General features: G+C 36.4%; 1 protein-coding gene across 4 annotated transcripts in view; it reads left to right on the top strand.

Annotated features, from left to right (window-relative positions):
- RFX3 (regulatory factor X3) overlaps positions 1-18816 on the top strand; it is a 317044-nt gene that overhangs the window by 273010 nt on the left and 25218 nt on the right. For all 4 annotated transcript variants that reach the window (XM_066368076.1, XM_066368075.1, XM_066368072.1 and 1 more), the window contains 3 exons: positions 1108-1257; positions 5249-5457; positions 15581-15734. In XM_066368076.1, coding sequence (XP_066224173.1) covers positions 1108-1257; positions 5249-5457; positions 15581-15734 — 513 coding nt within the window. The remainder of the gene's footprint in view (positions 1-1107; positions 1258-5248; positions 5458-15580; positions 15735-18816) is intronic.

Raw genomic sequence — 18816 nt, 5'->3', positions numbered from 1 at the left:
TAGACTTTCTTTTTTTTGGCATTATCTTTTACATCTTCTTGTAACCTGGTTCATTCAGGATTGCAGCAAGAGACAAATGGTGTATCCAAAGGGGAAAATAATTGAAGAGGATTTAAGTAGGGCTTATTTCCAAAGATGTGAACAGAGTTGAGTAAAGGAATGGTAAAGTACTCTAGGACTAGTAATAGCGAGAAGTCCTGAACATCCCTGGGTCTGAGAGGAAAAGAGGCGAAATCGTGGCATTCAGAAATCTTCTTTTGCTACAAGTCTGTGGCCTTAGAAACAGAAAGCAGTCTCTGCCAAAATAGGGAGAGAACAGAAATTGTGGGGGAAATACTGGACCACTCTTTATTCCCATTCTTCAGTCTCTTGCCAGTGCCTATCATTGAAAGCCGATAGAGCAGGATAGATAAGGATGGACTGTAGATTTTAAAGGGCAAATGGAGATTTCCTGACTAGCCCTTTTACAGAAATTCACATTCTAAAAAAGAATTCTTCCTGTTGCTCCTATCTGATAACTCTGTTAGCAATATATTTACTGTTGAAGGCTATGAACACTGTTGTTTCACCTCAAAATTACCCAGTTTTGTATAAAATAAAGATAATACGAGTAAATCTGAATGACATTACTCTGAAAAGTATATATTTTATCCAATTAAAAAGTAGGACTCGATGGTTTGATTTTCCAAGTAAAACGAAAAAAAAAACACAACATTTTGTTTGCCAAATTTGTAGATAACTGTCCTATAGGAAGTAAGAAAAAAAAAAGGAAAATCAACATTTTTTCTGCTTCCCTAGAGAAAATCATTTTTTGCTGTGGATGAGTAGTTATTGTAAGACTGGTTTAATTAATGCTGCACTCAGATGTTGAAGAATGTGGGAGTTTGTTTTAGTCTTGACCTGAACCCACTCAAAAGGAAAATAATACTTGGTTCAGAGCTTTAAATGCTGTAATTTACCAGCAAGATCTCTCACCAAATGAATGTGAGGTAATTATCAGAGGGAAGCATTTAAAATTTGGCAAGGAAATAAAGATTTGAACATTTGCAGTGGTTTCTTTTCCTGGAGAGGGAAAAACAATCCCAATTTAATTGACTCTCTTTGCAGGTTGCCGCTGTAAGTGCCTTTGCCCAGACTCTGCGAAGATACACGTCGCTCAATCACCTGGCCCAGGCAGCTCGTGCAGTGCTTCAGAACACTTCCCAGATCAACCAGATGCTCAATGACCTCAACCGTGTCGACTTTGCCAATGTCCAGGTTCTCTGTCTTCTTGCAAAACATGTCTTTGAAGTGAAGATACTGAATTTTTCTTTTTAATTAGGATCATCATATTTCTTTCCAAAGTTTCATCAATACGCAGGCATCATTTTTATTTACAGTGTCTTGAAAGAGGGGAATTTTACTCATTTATGACTTGACTGTTCTTCTGTTTTGTGGTTAAAGCCTGCTAAGAATTATAGCACTAGACAGCAATGTCTATCACCAGGGTTAGCTGAATGGTTAATGGACTAAAGATGATCACAGTCCTTGAAGTTAGATAGGCAGGAGGTTAAAGTCTTCCCTCTCCTAGCCTTGAGATATTGGGCAAGTTACTTAACTTCACTGGGCTTCACATTCTCCACTTTACAATACCTATCTGAGATTATTATTTATACATTTAGTACACAAAGCCCTTTGCATTGTAACACACAAGATCTGTTTGTCCTTAATAGTACCCCATCTTGAAAGAACTAAGAACGACTCTATTTCTGAGTTTACTATAGGTACCTGGTATTTGTACAGTTGAAAAAAAATAGATGCAACATATTTTGCTATTTTGATTGTCCAAATGAAAAAAATACATTTGAAACTTGTGATAAAACTACTCATTTGTACTTTAAAATATAACCGATTTAGTAATATTATTATGGAATCCCAACAAATAATTCATTTCATATACTGAAGTAATAAAGCTATTTGTTCCATATAAAAACAGTGCCATTGCTCATTAAAAATATGAATAATAAAAAATATATAAACTAAACCTAATCAAATTTTAAAATTTTGTGCTTCAGAAGAGACCATCAAGAAAAAAAAGTGACAACTCACAGAATTGAGATTTTTTTGGGGGGGAGAGGTAAGATAGTGAGACAGACTCCACTAAGTGTCCAGAATGGGATAAACCTAGCAGCCCCCATCTGGGGCCGATGCTTGCATCAACTGAGCTATCCTCAGTACCTGAGGCTGATGCTTGAACCAACTGAACTATCCTCAGGGCCCGGAGCCAGTGCTCAAACCAATCAAGCCACTAGCTGTAGGAGAAGAAGAGGGAGAGAAGAGGGGGAGGGAAGGGTGAGAAGCAGATGGTAGCTTCTCTTGTGTGCCCTGACTCGGAATTGAGCCCAGGACGTCCATATGCTGGCTAGTGCTCTATCCACTGAGCCAGGACTGTGAATATTTTTAGAAATAATATATCTGATAAAAAAAATGTATTTACAATCATAGAAAGAACTACATATTTCAACCCAATAATAAAAACAACCTAGTTAAAAAATGGACAAATATCTGAATAGATGAATAGATATTTTTCCAAGAGATATGCAAATAGTCAATAAGCACCTGAAAAGATACTCAGCTATACACTTAAAAAATGTTAAGATGAGTGGTAGAGTGTTGGCTTGTGGAAGTCCTTGGTTCGATTCCTGGCCAGGGCACACAGGAGAGGCATCCATCTGCCTCTCCACCCTTTCCCCTCTCTTTTCTCCCTTTCTCTTCCCCTCCCACAGCCAAGGCTCCATTGGAGCAAAGTTGGCCCGGGCGCTGAGGATGGCTCAATGGCTTCCATCTCGGGCACTAGAATGGCTCTGGTTGCAACAGAGCAATGCCCTAGATGGGCAAAACATTGCCCCCTAGTGGGCATGCCTGGTGGATCCCAGTCGGGTGCATGTGGGAGTCTGTCTCTCTGCCTCCCTGCTTCTCACTTAAGAAAAAATACAAAAAAAAAATAGTTAAGATGATAAATATTGTGTTTTTTTTTAACTACAATTAAAAAAATGAATAGACATTAATGAAAAAATAAACAGAATCTCCCCTATCCTTTCCTTAAGGGCTAAATTCCTCCCTGGGTACTCTCCTGAACTCTTAAATTGATATAAAATTTCTTAGAAATTTCATTAATGTTGTTCATATACTATTCAGTCATACAGAAAGAAGTGTAAGAAAAGAAAAGATACAGTTACAAGATTGCTAATTTTGGCATTATTCCTAATAGTAAAAAATTGGAATGAACAGAAATGTCTAATTATATGGATTTGGTTATGTCAATGATGCTATATTCATGGACTGAAGCAAATTTTATCGTTGAACATTAAATATAATTCTATATTTGCCTAAATGAAAAAATAGTTATATATAGTTAAATGAAACTAAGCAGGCTATCTAGTAGAATGTATAATATGATCCTTTTTTATTTTATTTTAAGTATATATGCAAATGCATACAAGCATATTTATATCACATGTAAAAAGATTAAAAGGTACATACAGTAGCATATAGTTACCCCTTTATGTTAGCATTTAGATATTCCTAATATTTTGTTTCTTTTTAAAAATTTTTATTTATTGATTGATTTTAGTGAGTGAGAGAGAAAAAAAGAGAGAGAGACAGAAACATCACTTCGTTCCTGTATGTGCCCTGACCTGGATAGAACTGGCAACTTCTGCTCTGTGGGATAACTGAGCTATCCGGCCAGGGCTATTTTGTTTCTTTTTGATTATTTATATTTTCAATTTTTCTATTATCACATTTTAATGTACTTAAAATATTTAAAGGTGGTCTTTAGGAGGTAAAATCTGAAAGTGTTTATGACTGATTGGATAAGAGCAAGAAGGAGAGTAGATGGTGTCATCAGCTGAGAATATAAAAGAAAACATAGATTTCCTTGGGGAAAGAAAGTGAATGAAGTTTGTCACTCTGTATTTGAAGTACCTCCCTGTTGAAATATCTCTCGAGGCCCTGGCCAGTTGGCTTAGCGGTAGAGTGTCAGCTCGGCATGTGGAAGTCCCAGTTTTGATTCCCGGTCAGGGCACACAGGAGAAGGGACTATCTTCTTCTCTACCACCAGAGAATGGAGGTCAGGGGTTTATTAATTTGAAATTGTTGATTTAAATGAATTTGTCATTTGAGATTAGATAGAATGAATGCGATAGACGCTCTTTACTGGAGAATGCACACATATTCACAATATTTTAGGCATAGAATTAAGTAGGACCTTCACAGACACCCCTCCACAAAAACCGATCTTGAAAATATTATCTAGACATAATGAACCCAGCTTAAAAATTGCCACATTTTATTTCTCTAAATGTATGTTTAGGCAAAATGAGGCCACTGAAATGATAAAATCCATGTCATCTGACTCTCAGTCAAATATTTTATTACAAAATAATTATATTCTGACCTTGAGAGTATAATTTGTTTTTTAATCTTAAAAGAAAGTTTAGCACCAGAAACATTATAAAACTAATGCAACCACTAAAAATAGCCTTAAAAGTTCCTCTTTTCATGGCTATCACCAAATATGAAACTTCCTAATTAGAGCCAGAAAGAAAACTGTAGGAATTAAGTTTCTTGGCAGGGAGGATATCTACAGTTCCTCAAAATTATTTTTGTTATTGTTATTGTTGTTTTCAGTTCTGTAAGTTAATTTGCATTTATAGCCTCACCTTGACAGCCCTGAGATTTACTTCCAATTTCTAAAACTCAAACAGCATATGCTTCCTACCTAGTACTATTCAGTGTTTGTTTTTGTTTTAATCCCGAGGGACCATTTTTGGTTAGTGAAATCTATTTATCCATCTGACTTACCTCAATTCTTCTCAAAGGAATTGGCTTGAAAGTATTATCTGATTGGGAGGGGGAAAAAGAGAACTTTTGAAGACAGCATAAAAACTACGTAGGATGGAAGACCTTTGCATGCTGTAGGCGGAGGTTTCTGTTTTTCTTAAGGAATCAGGTGTTTAGTCTTCTGCACAGACTAGCTAATGCAGAAACACCAAGTCATGCTTGTATGTTATTATCACTTCTTCATGCACAAAGGCAATGTTAGTTTCTTTAACAACTAATATGTAAGTTCTTCATTTTCTTAATTCATTTAAATTGTTTGAAGCTTTCATTATAATTTCCAACTCACACATATGGCTTCTGTGCCGACATTCAATGAGAAGATGTTGAGTTGAACTTTGTCTTTGCTTTCTATGTCCTGTCTCAGGAGCAGGCCTCCTGGGTGTGCCAGTGTGATGACAACATGGTACAGAGACTAGAAACAGACTTCAAGATGACACTTCAGCAGCAGAGCACCCTGGAGCAGTGGGCCGCATGGCTGGACAATGTGATGATGCAAGCCCTTAAACCCTATGAAGGAAGACCCAGTTTTCCAAAAGCTGCCAGGCAATTTCTGCTAAAATGGTCTTTCTACAGGTATCAACTCAGTTTTCACTAAACTTTATTTCTCATAGTCTGCAAATACGTGTGTATGTACATACTTCTCTGACAAAAGAATATAAATGCGTGAAGACTAGTTTGCAGAAGCTTTCCGTTGTGGTTATCTTCAACCCAACTCATTGATTACAACATTATGGAATTGTAGCAGGAAGCTTATGAAAATTAGCTTTCTGATAGGAAATGAAGGCCTCTTGCTCAAGGCCCTAGAGTTCTCAGGTGGGAGTATCAAAGATTCCCATCTAGATGATGTATTCAGCAACAGTCAGATGAGGGCTACAGCCCTCCCGCTGGCAAACACGCATTATTTAGGCTTCTTTCTTGAGGGCTTAGCACCGCTCTTCTTTTATTCTCTGGCTCAGTCATTCTCAGACACCAGTAGCATCACTATCGCGTGGAAACATGTGAGATACACAAGTTCTCAGGTTCCTCCCCCAAATCCTCTTAAATCAGAAACTGCCGACATGAAGACCAACAATCTCTTTTTAAAAATGTAGTCCAGTGATTCTGATGCCTGTCCAAAACTGACTGCTTTCTTAATTTGATCAGTTACAGCTATTTTCAAACCTACCTGTGCATTAAAATTAATGTTAAAAAAAATCCTAAGTACTTCTCAGAACCTACTGGATCTGATTTTAGATGGTTAGGGAACAAAGATTAAAAATACATCAGAAATTCTTTCTCCAAAAACTAATTTCTGATGATTCTAATGCATAGCTAGTTTAATATCTAATAATCTAATAGACAGTACAAAATCAGTTTTTTACTAAAATATATATCTATATAAATGTATATTTTTGCAGACATAAAAGAATCCTGGAAGAGAAAGGCTTTCAGGTTATAGGGGTCCTTGGATTACGACACAGTTCCATTCCTACCACAGTGACGTAACCCAAATTTTGGTATAAGTCAAAACACACACTAGCCTAAGTCACTTACCTATCCTAACACAGTTGTAAAATCATAATCTAGAACATAAAAACACAACTAAGCTATAGAAAAAGGAAAAGAACATAAATATGCTGTACTGTACACTGTACTGTAGTAACAGAAAAAATGAGTGTAAAAAAAAGTACTTACGTTTATTTCTGTGGTTGGCTTGCACACTGGAAGGGGCACTGCAAGGTGGGAGAGAGTGACCTACTGGGAGGAGGAAGCTGGAGAGGCAGGAAAACCTGCAGAAGGTGCTGGAGATACTGGGTCAGGAGAATCAGGATTGCCTAAGGAACATGCAGGAGACGCTGGAGATGATTCTACCTGTACACAGGTGTTTCACCTCGAGAAGCAGCTGATGTAGAGGGTACAGGATACGTTGCAGGCCTCTCTACCTTCTTTAAGAATTGTTCCAGGCTAGGCTGGAAAGTTGATGACTTCTTTTTCAGTCTTCCTATAGCATTGTAAGGCATCCATACCAGCTCTGTAGACCTTACTGAATCTGTCATCACTGGGATCCTCAGCATGAAATTTTGCCAATCCATCCTCTACCATAGAAAAACCTTCTGCCAATTTTTTGATAGTAAATTTTTTGGGTTTTGGGGTTTCTATCTTTTCCTATTCAATCAGCTGCTTCTCCAGCTGAATGAGGTCCTCAGCAGACAACTTCTCTCCATGTGATGCCGGTAGCTCTGTGACATCCTCAGCCTCCACCTCCAAATTAAGCTGTTTACTCATGGCAACAACCTTCTCTGTTACAGCCTCCACTGACTCCTCAAAGCCATGGAAGTCATACACAAACTGGGGATAGCATTTCTTCCACACACCACTTAAGTTTGTTTGCCTCACTTTATCCCAGGCAAAAGCAATATTTTGTACAGCATTATAAATGGTGTAAAACTTTCAAAAGTCTTTGAGTGTCAGGTTCTTGTCGTTCCCAGTTTCATTAAGGGCAATAACAAATGTCCTCTGGAGGTAGTAGGACAATGACTTCTTGGACTATGGGCTATAAAGGGCAATGATATTAGGTAGAAGTTAAACCACCTTGACATTAGGGTTAATGTCACTCAAGTGGGCAGGGTGACCAGGGGTATTGTCCAGCTCTAGAAACACCTTTAGTTCACCCATGTAGTCTGTAAGTTTGACAAGGCATAAGCGGAAACACTCATGTCTCAATTTTTTAAAGTTTTTATTGGAATGAGCTTTGTAAACTGGAAACATTGTATGTTAAGACTGGTGTAACCTGAGGACTCCCTATACTTGATATATATCAAATGTTGGGATAAACTATTGACTACAGGTCTTCCCCAAGGGTTTAAAACTGAGTCTAAGTTGACCTCTATATCATACATACTTAGGATGGAATTGAGAGATGGAGTTTCATTTCATAAGTTAGATAAGCTATATTTTTGCTCCTGGTATTTGTTCTTATGGTGAGAGTTCATTTCTTTGCTTCTTTAGATAAAGGTTCACTTCATTGGCTTGTGCCTAAAAGCCACATCTAATTTGAAGTTTGGGTGGGTCCCTAGTTTTTTGGGGTTTTTTTCGTGTTTTTCTGAAGTTGGAAATGGGGAGGCAGTCAGACAGACTCCCGCATGCGCCCTACCGGGATCCACCCGGCATGCCCACCAGGGGCGTCACTCTGCCGCAGTCAGAGCCATTCTAGTGCCTGAGGCAGAGGCCACAGCCATCCTCAGCGCCCAGGCCAACTTTGCTCCAATGGAGCCTTGGCTGCAGGAGGGGAAGAGAGAGACAGAGAGGAAGGAGAGGGGGAGGGGTGGAGAAGCAAATGGGTGCTTCTCTTGTGTGCCCTGGCCGGGAATCGAATCCGGGACTTCCGCACGCCAGGCTGACGCTCTACCACTGAGCTAACCGGCCAGGGCCTGGGTGGGTCCCTAGTTTTGACCCTATGCAGCCATGTGCATATCAGAAAGTAGTGCCCCAGGACATGCCACTGACTGTGCTTTGGGTACTCCATGGTTATCATCTGGATGTCAGTGGTACATCCAAAGCTAGTTGTGAGGAGAGAAGGTACATGAAGAAGTAACAGAGTTTAGGAACTAGTAGTGTTCATGACCCCAATAGCCTACATTATAGGATTTCATCTTGTTTTGATCACCTTTGGACCCAGTGATTTTTTATTCCTTTATGATGGTAGTACCTCTTATGATGGTAGTAGCTTTAGTTTTTATTGTGACTTCTTTCTTTCTTAAGTGAATTGGCCCAATTCTTATTTCTTAAAACTGAAGTGGAGCTGTAGATCTACTATATGTGTTTAATTAAGAGTTAAATTATCCTTACATCCTGAAAAAAGTTTTTCTATTGTTTAGAATAGGTTCAAATGCAATAAAAGAAAACCTGCCAGTTTTGTGTTGTTTTTGAAATGAAATAATGCCACATTTCTGTCTCATATATATTTGATAGCTGTAGCCTACATGATTTGAGAAGCACCTTATTAAGGTGCTGCCTGACTCCGACCATTGGGATGCTTCAGTAAAGCCAATGCTAGATTTAGATCTGGGTTATAATGAGAAATGTAAGTTTTCCCTTGATACATGGGGAAGATTTTGAACATATCATCACAGTGTTCTCAAAGTAGTAGTAATAGTAGAATTTGAAATTTTAATTTGGGAATATTTCTTAAGATTTCATATATTTTTCCATTTGCTTGCAAATTGATTTTTTTATTCATCAGTTTTTTTCCCAGAAAATTATGTAGATGGTATATATGCTTCATGAATGATTTATGAAACAGAAGTTATACTAGCTGGTTGTTCCAAAGCCTAAATGACCAAAAGCAAAATGCATCCTCTATATCAGAAAAAGCAAGGGTTTTCCCCCTTTTTACTGCTTTCTCATGTTGTTATGTCATGCCTGCCCTTATTTTTTCCTATGGGTTTTTATTTTTACTATATTTAGTTGATAGTGTTTTAGAAATACACCCCTGGAGCTTGTGTCTCGCCAGACATCTGTTGCAGGTATGTTGAAAAGAGAAAATTACTTACTTGTATTTCTTATTCTTGCAGATATACAAACCCAGATCATCACTTGCCTGCTCTCTGTCCTCCCTGAGTTAGGGATAATTGGCTTGTTATTATTAGACACTATTATAGTTATAATTTTCATTTCATAAAGACTTGAAGGCATATAGTTCAAGGCCATAAAAGGAAAGACATATTTAGACAGATACATACTTGTTGCTGGTAGGCAAAGTCAATAGCTTAAAAATATAAGAGCCATTAAAATCTGAACTGGTTTTTACTAAGGCCTTAAAATATACTGAGTAATGAAAACTACATTCACAAATGATCAGAGAAGCAGAATTGCAGAGTAATTTTTAAATGTTTCTGACACTGTAATAAAAATTTGACAGTCACTTATATAGACTCTTCATTTCAGAAGTTGGTTGATCTTATAATTTCTAAAATTCTATGAGTCTATTTACATGCACACAAATATATAGATAGAAATGGACTGACAGAATCATGATATCAACTGACCATTGAGGTATTGCTATAAAAACCCACTTTTCTGAATGGCAGTCTCTCCTCAACTAACCTAGCTTTGAATGGTACTGTTGACTCCCTGGTAGGTTAGAGAAAAATAATTACTGTCTTTCTTGGGCAGAAATGAAGTTATGTGAGCTCTTTCTCAGCTTGTGTGTTTTGTGAACACAACATTACTTAGGGCCATGCTGAGGGTCAGCCAAATACCCCACTTTTAAGGAACAAAATTTATAGCTTTTATACTGATTTGAAGAGGGGCACAGAGAACCTAGTTTGCCTACAAGTGGACAACATATAAGTCTTTCAATAAAGCCCTGGCTGGTTGGCTCAGTGGTAGAGTGTCTGCCTGGTGTGTGGAAGTCCTGGGTTTGATTCCCAGTCAGAGTACACAGGATAATTGACCATCTGCTTCTCCACTCTTCCTCCTCTTCCTTCTCTCTATCTCTCTCTTCTCCTCCCGCAGCCATGGCTCCATTGAAGTGAGTTGGCCCCAGGCACTGAGGATGGCACCATGGAGTTGTCTCAGACACTAACATGGCTCCAGTTGCAATGGAACAAGGGCCCTACATGGGCAGACCATCGCCCCCAAGTGGGCTTGCCGGGTGGATCCTGGTCAGGCGCATGCAGAAGTCTGTGCCTCTGCCTCCCCAATTTTAACTTAAGAAAAATACAAAAAAAAATCTTCCAATAAGTAATATTCTTTGGAATCAACTATAAGTATTGTTTGAAAATAGTTCCCAAGGGGGTTATAGGTGTGATGTTCTCACCTTTCTTCTTAGGAAGGTTGAGATGTATGCCCAAATACACAAAGGGTTGGATTGAGTATATCATATGTTAGAGTAAATGTTTCATTTTCTACACCATAAATTATAAAGATAATACACAAGGGTATTTCTCATACATTATAAAATAATAAACATTTATAACTGATTTTAAAAAGAGTTGAATTCGTGGTAACTTAGCAACATGAAATTCTGTGGAGTCAATTTTGCAACATATCTTACAGAAGTCTGAATCGTACAATAGGTTTCCAATTAAACTGTTAATTATGTCATTTAATACTTAGCTTGTAGGGCAAAGGCCCAATAGAGTGAATAAAGTAGATAGCATTAATAATATAAATCAACTGATTCTTTTCTAAACATATGACGGTAATTTTATGGAATGCTTATCAGTATTTTTAAAAGATAACTGGAGGTCAGCAGGTTGTTGGTTTTTTTTTCCAGTTTCCAGAAGAAGTTGGTTAGTGAGAGCTACTAGTAACCTGCAGACCCAGTGGTGAATTCCTCTGCTCACCGTCCTCCAGCCACACTAGCCTCTCTTGGCTGTTCTTTGGACACATCAAACAGAGTTCTGCCTCGAGTCTGCATCTGCTCTCCTTTCCCCCAGGAAAGCTCACATATTCACATGCTCCTTCCCTCACTTCAGTCCAGTTTCTGCTTAAATACCACCTCCTCAGAAAGAATATTCCTGACTCCCTATATTAAAATGCCTGCTCCCATCTCTACAATCTCTTACCCTGAGTTAATTTGTTTGTAGGATTTATCAATACCTAACTTTATATTTTATATCTACTTGTGTTTCTATTGACTGTCTCTTCTACTAGAATGTGAGCTCTGTTGAAACCTAAGATTTTTTCTGTCTTGTCCTAGAACAAGACCCTAGCACAGAGTAGAAACACAGTAAATATGTATTGAACAAATTAATGTGAATTCTCCTGGAAAGAAAATAATTGTCTTGGATTTCTTTTAATAATATTAGAAAGCTAATCAACATGAATGTTCTTCTTTGTCATTTACATGACTTCAGGGTTATTATATTTTAAGAAAACTATAAAGACCTAAAATAACTTAAATCATTCATAATTTTACTACCCAGAAATAGAAACTTATGAAATATTTTCTTTTAGTGTTACATAAAATTAGAATCCAATTGTTTACCAAAATTTATTATATTTTTTCTTAATATTTTTATTTAATATATCTTCAGCATTTATCACTAAATATCTTTAGAAATATGATTTTAATGACCTTACCATATTCCATTATGTGTATATCTCATAAATTCTTTCAATATTTTTCTTTCTTTTATTATTGAGCCTTTTTGGTAATCTTTGATGTTATAATACAATTATATAAAAAAATACTGTAATGATTATATTTGTATAAAATTGCACATATATCCTGAGATAAATTATGGTAGGAGGGTTTGAACTCTAAAGGAACTAATATTTTAATGAATTGTGCTATCCCAATGCTAATAAAGTATTAAACATTCCCATTTATTCAGGGATAGAATATATTTTAAACTATATGGATAGATTTTATTGTTAAATGGGCTCATGTGATATATTTTCCTTTCTAAACTTTATATTATAGACATCTTTTCACGTTACTACCTTTATGCTTACCTACCTACCTCACTTCTTTAAACTGTTGCATAAAATTCCGTAAATGAAGGAACCATAATTTGTTTCATCAGCATTCTATTGGATATTTAGTTTTTTATAATAGTTTCTCACAAGTATAAATATCGCTGCAATCAAAACTATCTTTGCATATTTGTATAAATTTATAGAAGTGGAATAGCTAGATCAAAGGATTTGTGAATTTTAAATTTTGACAAATATTGTGAAATTTCCAAAGTTTCATAAATTTATACTTGCAGAAATAGTACATGAGAGTTTTTTGCTATATCCTTTGCAACACTGGATCTTATTATCTCTTACAGTTAAATAGATGATACAAATTAAAAATGATTATTTTAATTTTCATTTCTTCTAATTTTGAATAATATTAGCCATATTTTAAATTTTTTAATTTACTCACTTTATTGAAGTGACATGGGTTAATAAAGTTATATAGGTTTCAGGTGTACAATTCCATAATACATCATCTATGTATCGTATTGTGTATTCACCACCCCAAGTCAAGTCTCCTTCCATCACCATTTATTCTGCTCTTTACCCTCTTCAACCTCTCCCCACCCCTCTTTTTCTCTTGTAATCACTATACTGTTGTCTGTGTTTATGAGGTTTATTTATTTATTTGTTTTGCTTAATCCCTTCACCTTTACACTCAGCCCTCTGATAGCTGCCAGCCTGTTCTTTGTATCTGTAAGTCTGTTTTTATTTTGTTTCTTGGTCTATTTTGTTCATTCGATTCCACATGTAAGTGAAGTCATATGGTACTTGTATTTCTCTGACTGACTTATTTCATTTAGCTTAATGCTGACTAGGTCCATCCATGCTGTTGCAAGGGGTAAGATTTTCTTTTTGCAGCTGCATAATACTCCATTGTATAAATGTACCATAGCTTTTTTATCCACTCATCCTCTGGTGGACACTTGGGCTATCTCCAAATCTTGGCTATTGTTAATAATGCTGCATTGAACATAGGGGTACATACATTCTTTCATATTTGTGTTTTGGTTTCTTCTGATAACTTTCCAGAAGTGAACTTGCTGGGTCATAAGGCAGTTCCATTTTTAATCTTTTGAGGTAACTCCATACTGCTTTTCACAGTGGCTGCATCAATCTGCATTGCCACCAAAAATCCCTGAGGGCTCCCTTTTTTCCACATCATCTCCAATACTCGTTGATTGTTCATTTATTGATAATAGCCTTTCTGACAGGTGTGAATTGATATCTCATTGTGGTTTTAATATACATTTCTCTGAGGATTAGTGATGTTGAGCATCTTATTTTATATGTTTATTAAGTATTGTCTTCTCTAGGCTGTATTTTAAATATTTGCTGTCTTGCCTCAGCAGGAGAGATGCAACTAAGAGTGAATATCTGCTCCTGCATCACTTAATTTTAAAAATTATTTACTTTGTATCAAATTTGGATTAGTATAGGTAAAATGTTATGCTATATTTTATTATTATTTTTGTGTTATTTTGATTTTGCTTTTTAAAGTAGAGGGTGCTCTGCCTTTTAAATTTTTTCCATAGGAAAAGTAATGTTTAATTTTAATAGCTATTATATTAATTATTTGTACAAATAATTCATCACTGAATTTTAAGAAAGGTATACATAGATTATAAACAGAATTTTATATATCTTTGGCATATAAATGAAAGTCTTAATCTATTTTTAATTATTCACTTATAGAGTTCTAAACTTAAGGCATTTATTAAGATATTTGACTCTAAGGCCCTGGCCAGTTGGCTCAGTGGTAGAGCGTTGGCCTGGTGTGCAGGAGTCCCAGGTTCGATTCCTGGCCAGGGCACACAGGAGAGGTGCCCATCTGCTTCTCCACCCCTCCCCCTCTCCTTCCTCTCTGTTTCTCTCTTCCCCTCCCGCAGCTGAGGCTCCATTGGAGCAAAAGATGGCCCAGGCGCTGGGAATGGCTCTGTGGCCTCTGCCTCAGGTGCTAGGATGGCTCTGGATGCAACAGAGCAACGCCCCAGAGGGGCAGAGCATCGCCCCCTGGTGGGCATGCCGGGTGGATCCCGGTCGGGCGCATGCGGGAGTCTGTCTGACTGCCTCCTCGTTTCCAGCTTCAGAAAAATGAAAAAAAAAAAAAAAAGGAGATATTTGACTCTAACGTATCATTCACTGGTATTGTTTATGATTATGAATATATTTTTAACTCCAATATAAGAAGTAGTATAGTAATAGGTATTTTTTACATTATCTCATACATGATCTCATTTGACCCTCAAGCTTACCTTGAACTTTAAAATGTCAAATGACAGTCAATATCACATAGTGGTTAACTTCAGTTGGTCGAACTCCAAATCCAAGCTTTTTTGTTGTTAAATACATTTACTAATAAAGGTTCTCTGCCATAATCAGATAGTAACCCCCTGATCTTGCTGCCGTACCCAAATGAGATTGAAAAGCTCAGTTTTCTCTGTTCTGTATAGTATATCCCAATTACTTAATTTAAGTAGTGTTCTACTCATTCATAAGTGATTCACCTCTTTGATATAATCACAAAAGTTAGTGAAGACCAGAACTATGCTTTTATTTTCACCCAAGAGGATAAACAACCTCAGGGAAATGATGATGTGTTTGAAACTGACAGGATAATGAGTTGGAATCAGAATCCAGGGCTTCAGGGTTTAAGATGTACAATGATGATTTTTTCGTTTGCCAAATTGAATATATAGGATTTAATATATAAGTAGCATTTATAAAAATGGAGTTGACATTGAAACAAAACAGAAGTACAGTCTTATATTTTTTCATCTGCCTGACATGTTACAATTCTTCACTTCAAATTGAGGCTTAGCAACATCAGCCTATACATTTGTGAGATCATGTCACTTCCTCCTCTCTGAGAAAATAATGGTGCTTTGTTTTCCTTGGCCAAAAATCTCTAGGAAAGACCACTAAATAAAGTGATGAAACACACACACACACATACATCAAGTCACCCCACATATACTTCATTCTTAATCTAAGTTAGAAATATTAAAAAGGTTTGAAGTAATTCAACAATGTGAATTGATTGCTGTGTGAATTATAACTCAATGCATCTTATAAATAGTCAGATAGATAGGTAGGTAGGTAGATAGGTAGGTAGATAGATAGATAGATAGATAGATAGATAGATAGATAGATAGATAGATAGATAGATAGATAGATAGATGATAGATGGAACCCTAATCCTGGTTGCTAATATTGGCTGCATATGTCTTTTCTCTTGGAACAGCTCAATGGTTATTCGGGATTTAACCTTACGCAGTGCTGCTAGCTTTGGCTCCTTCCACCTGATCCGTCTGCTCTACGATGAGTATATGTTCTACTTAGTAGAACATCGTGTTGCTCAGGCAACAGGAGAAACACCCATAGCAGTCATGGGCGAGGTAAGAGAAACTAAAAGAGCTATGACCCATAAGGTTTTTTAAAAACCTGAATTACATTTTAATTTAAATATATTAATTATTGATTAAAGCAATGTTTCCTAACCAATAAGCTTTAGACCCTGGAAGAGCTATGGATTTATTTCAAGGGGTTCTTAAATTCCTCTGTTCATATGTATTTTCTTAATCAAAAGATTCTAAAATTGTAGATTATATCATGTGGAAGTTTATGGAATGTTTGAATATGTTATAAAAGTACCTACATGAAAGAAAAGTTGAAAAATCACTGCATAAAAAATCCACTAATTGAATGGAAAATAAGAAAGAGTGATGTTTCAGCTAAAACTAAGGGCTAAGAAATCAGAAAAAGTTAAATATTTATTTTGTAGACTCTTTTTCACAGCATGCAAAAATCAAAAAGAATCATTCTATTTCAAAAGGTGATGGTGATGGTGATAACTACCATTTTGGGGGCACTTCTATGTACCAGGCACAGTTCTAAGTCCTTTACATGTAACAGAGCACTTAACAAGTCTTTGAGATAGCTACTACTTTATCTTGTTTTACGGATCAGCTAAATCACAGAGAGATTACAAAGAGATTAGACAATTACATAGCTAGTAAGTAGTGGGGATCCGGCTTGTAGACTCAGTCAGATTTTCATAGCCATGGTACTAATCACTAAAAATGTGAAGGAAAAAAAAATTCTCCTCTTTAGAATTTTTAGACGGTAAGCAAAATGTCTGATTTTCAACAAGTGTCAAAAAGCGAAAAGTCTAAAGTTCATATAAACAAGAGTGTGTTAATATAATTAGGGATAGATGCAAATGTTCAGATGATTCAGCACTGCCTCATTTTGTTGTATTGAATTGGGGTACTTGAGCTCTTGCTGGATTATCCCAGGCTAGATGATAATACACATTACCCACAGCAGTCAAGAAGACATGTTTATTTTTAAGCTCCGTTAATGTGCTTATTTAAATTTAAAAAGTGAAAATAAATGTGAATAAGTTTTTCCTAGTTCAATAAATATGATATTTAAAGGCCTAAGTTTAAAAGCATATTAAAATATTTCAAGCACTTCTATAAGTGTTCTAATAGAATTAAAATGCATGTTAAACTTATTCAGAGTGTAGGTTCAAATATTCCTCTTTCTTTACAATCTCTTGTTTTATGCTGCTCTGTGTGTTTATATGATGTTCCTTAATGGTGATTGTGTTTAAATGATGCCAATTATATGTATGTGAGAATTAAGCAAGAATCACTGTAGCTTTTTAAATTTAAAGCAAAACTTCATGTGCCAAAACAATCTGAATTTTTCTTGGATTTGACTAGCCCTTAGTGCCTCTTTCCTTAATTCTTTAATAGATGCCTGGTTGTAAAATGCCCAGTTGGCATGTAGATTAAGTATTGTAAAATTTCTCAATTCAGGGTTCAAAACAACTGAAATAGGCTTGCCTTTTGGTATACTTAACACATTTCCCATTCACTTCATATGCTTCAGGGGTTCTTTAACAGGATGATCAGGACAGTGATAACAAGGACTCTCATTAACACCATGTGGCTAATCCTGATGTGTGGTCTGTGCTTTCCTGGCATCTCTAGCAGTAGTCATGAGCCATAGTGTTTGAAGGCTTAGCAACCTTCTCATACTGGCTCACTGGAATGAAAATGAAAAGGGCCGAAAGGGCCTTACCTGGTCAGTACTGCCAACTAATTATTCTGATAGGCGTTCCTTTTTTCTTCTACTTTGTGTAAACTGTACACACACATATATATATAATCAGATTGTTAAATGAGGCAAAAATATGATATGAATAAAACCTAGATCCTAAAATAAGTTATGCAATACTATTTGTAAGATCAAAGATCTAAGTTCAGCTTTTGATTTCTTTGCTTACTATCCCCTTACCCAATTTATAGGAAAATCCTTTGAGCTGTCTGTGCTCATCCATTATTTAGCCCAGGCCAATTAAAGCTAATTTGTAGGTTTGATCTCCCCATACAATATTGATGCCTCAAACACCTGTTAGCTATGATAGACGGGTTGGCCATGGTCATATTATCATATCAAAACTTTCTTGATTCTTGGAAAAAGAAGGAGATTCAAGAAAAAGTAATGGTATTCATTCATGAGTTCCTCACATGTTATATTAAGCCTAACCTAGAAATCAGATTGCAGGTGAAAAAGGCTTTTTCATGTTGCTGCTCAGTTGCATTCTCAGCCCCTTATATAATTTCCCTTTCCAAAGACTAAGTTCAGAAGTACCTGTGTACACAGTGGAAGTAACACCTAAAAATCACCATTACCCTTCACCGCGGCAAATGGTTTTCAATCATCAATAAAAACAACCACAAAAATGAGAATAATTGTCACTATTTATTGAGAGCTATTATATACTCAATAAAATTTAAATTTTGATCTGTCAACTAGTGGCTTTTTCTCTATAAAAATGCTACAATACTCCCTGGTGATTATACTGGATACCTGAATGTCATCTTTTACATTTCCAACCCCATATCCAAACAATTATTAAATCTACTTAATAATTGAGCAGTCAGTATCATCCTATGAAAGTACAAAGCTGATTATGTTATCCCCACTTAAACCCTTCAGTGGCTCTCTCTTCTGTTCGTTAAGAAACAAAATTATTTCCTTGGAACAGAAAGTCTGGCCCTGCTCTTTGATTAAACCTCAGCCCCCCTCTTACTACCTCTGTTGCAATTACAGTGGACTTTTCTACGTTCTTATTCATCAAACTTTCTCATCATTGGACCATTGTGTAGATGGTTCTTTCTACCTGGAACTCTTTGCCCAGCTATTCCTTGCCTGCGCCCTAACCTCTACTTCATATCTTAAATATCAGTTGCTTAGGGAGGCCCAGCTCCCCCAACTACCTGATTTCTACTTTTACTGTAGAACCTACACAGTAGAAATTGCTTGGTTTGTTGCTTTGTGTGATTTGTGTAACTAAAGATTTAATGCCTGGAAATAATGGAGGACTTTGAGTCAGAACCGAATTCTACCTAGAGTTTTGTCATTTATAATGGTATAATTTGGGGTAAATCATGTTTACTTATGTTG

This window comes from Saccopteryx leptura, chromosome 2, assembly GCF_036850995.1.
Source record: "Saccopteryx leptura isolate mSacLep1 chromosome 2, mSacLep1_pri_phased_curated, whole genome shotgun sequence".
Taxonomy (NCBI): Eukaryota; Metazoa; Chordata; class Mammalia; order Chiroptera; family Emballonuridae; genus Saccopteryx; species Saccopteryx leptura.
The sequence above is the reverse complement of the archived record's forward strand: the minus strand, read 5'-3'. Positions and strand labels throughout refer to the sequence as shown.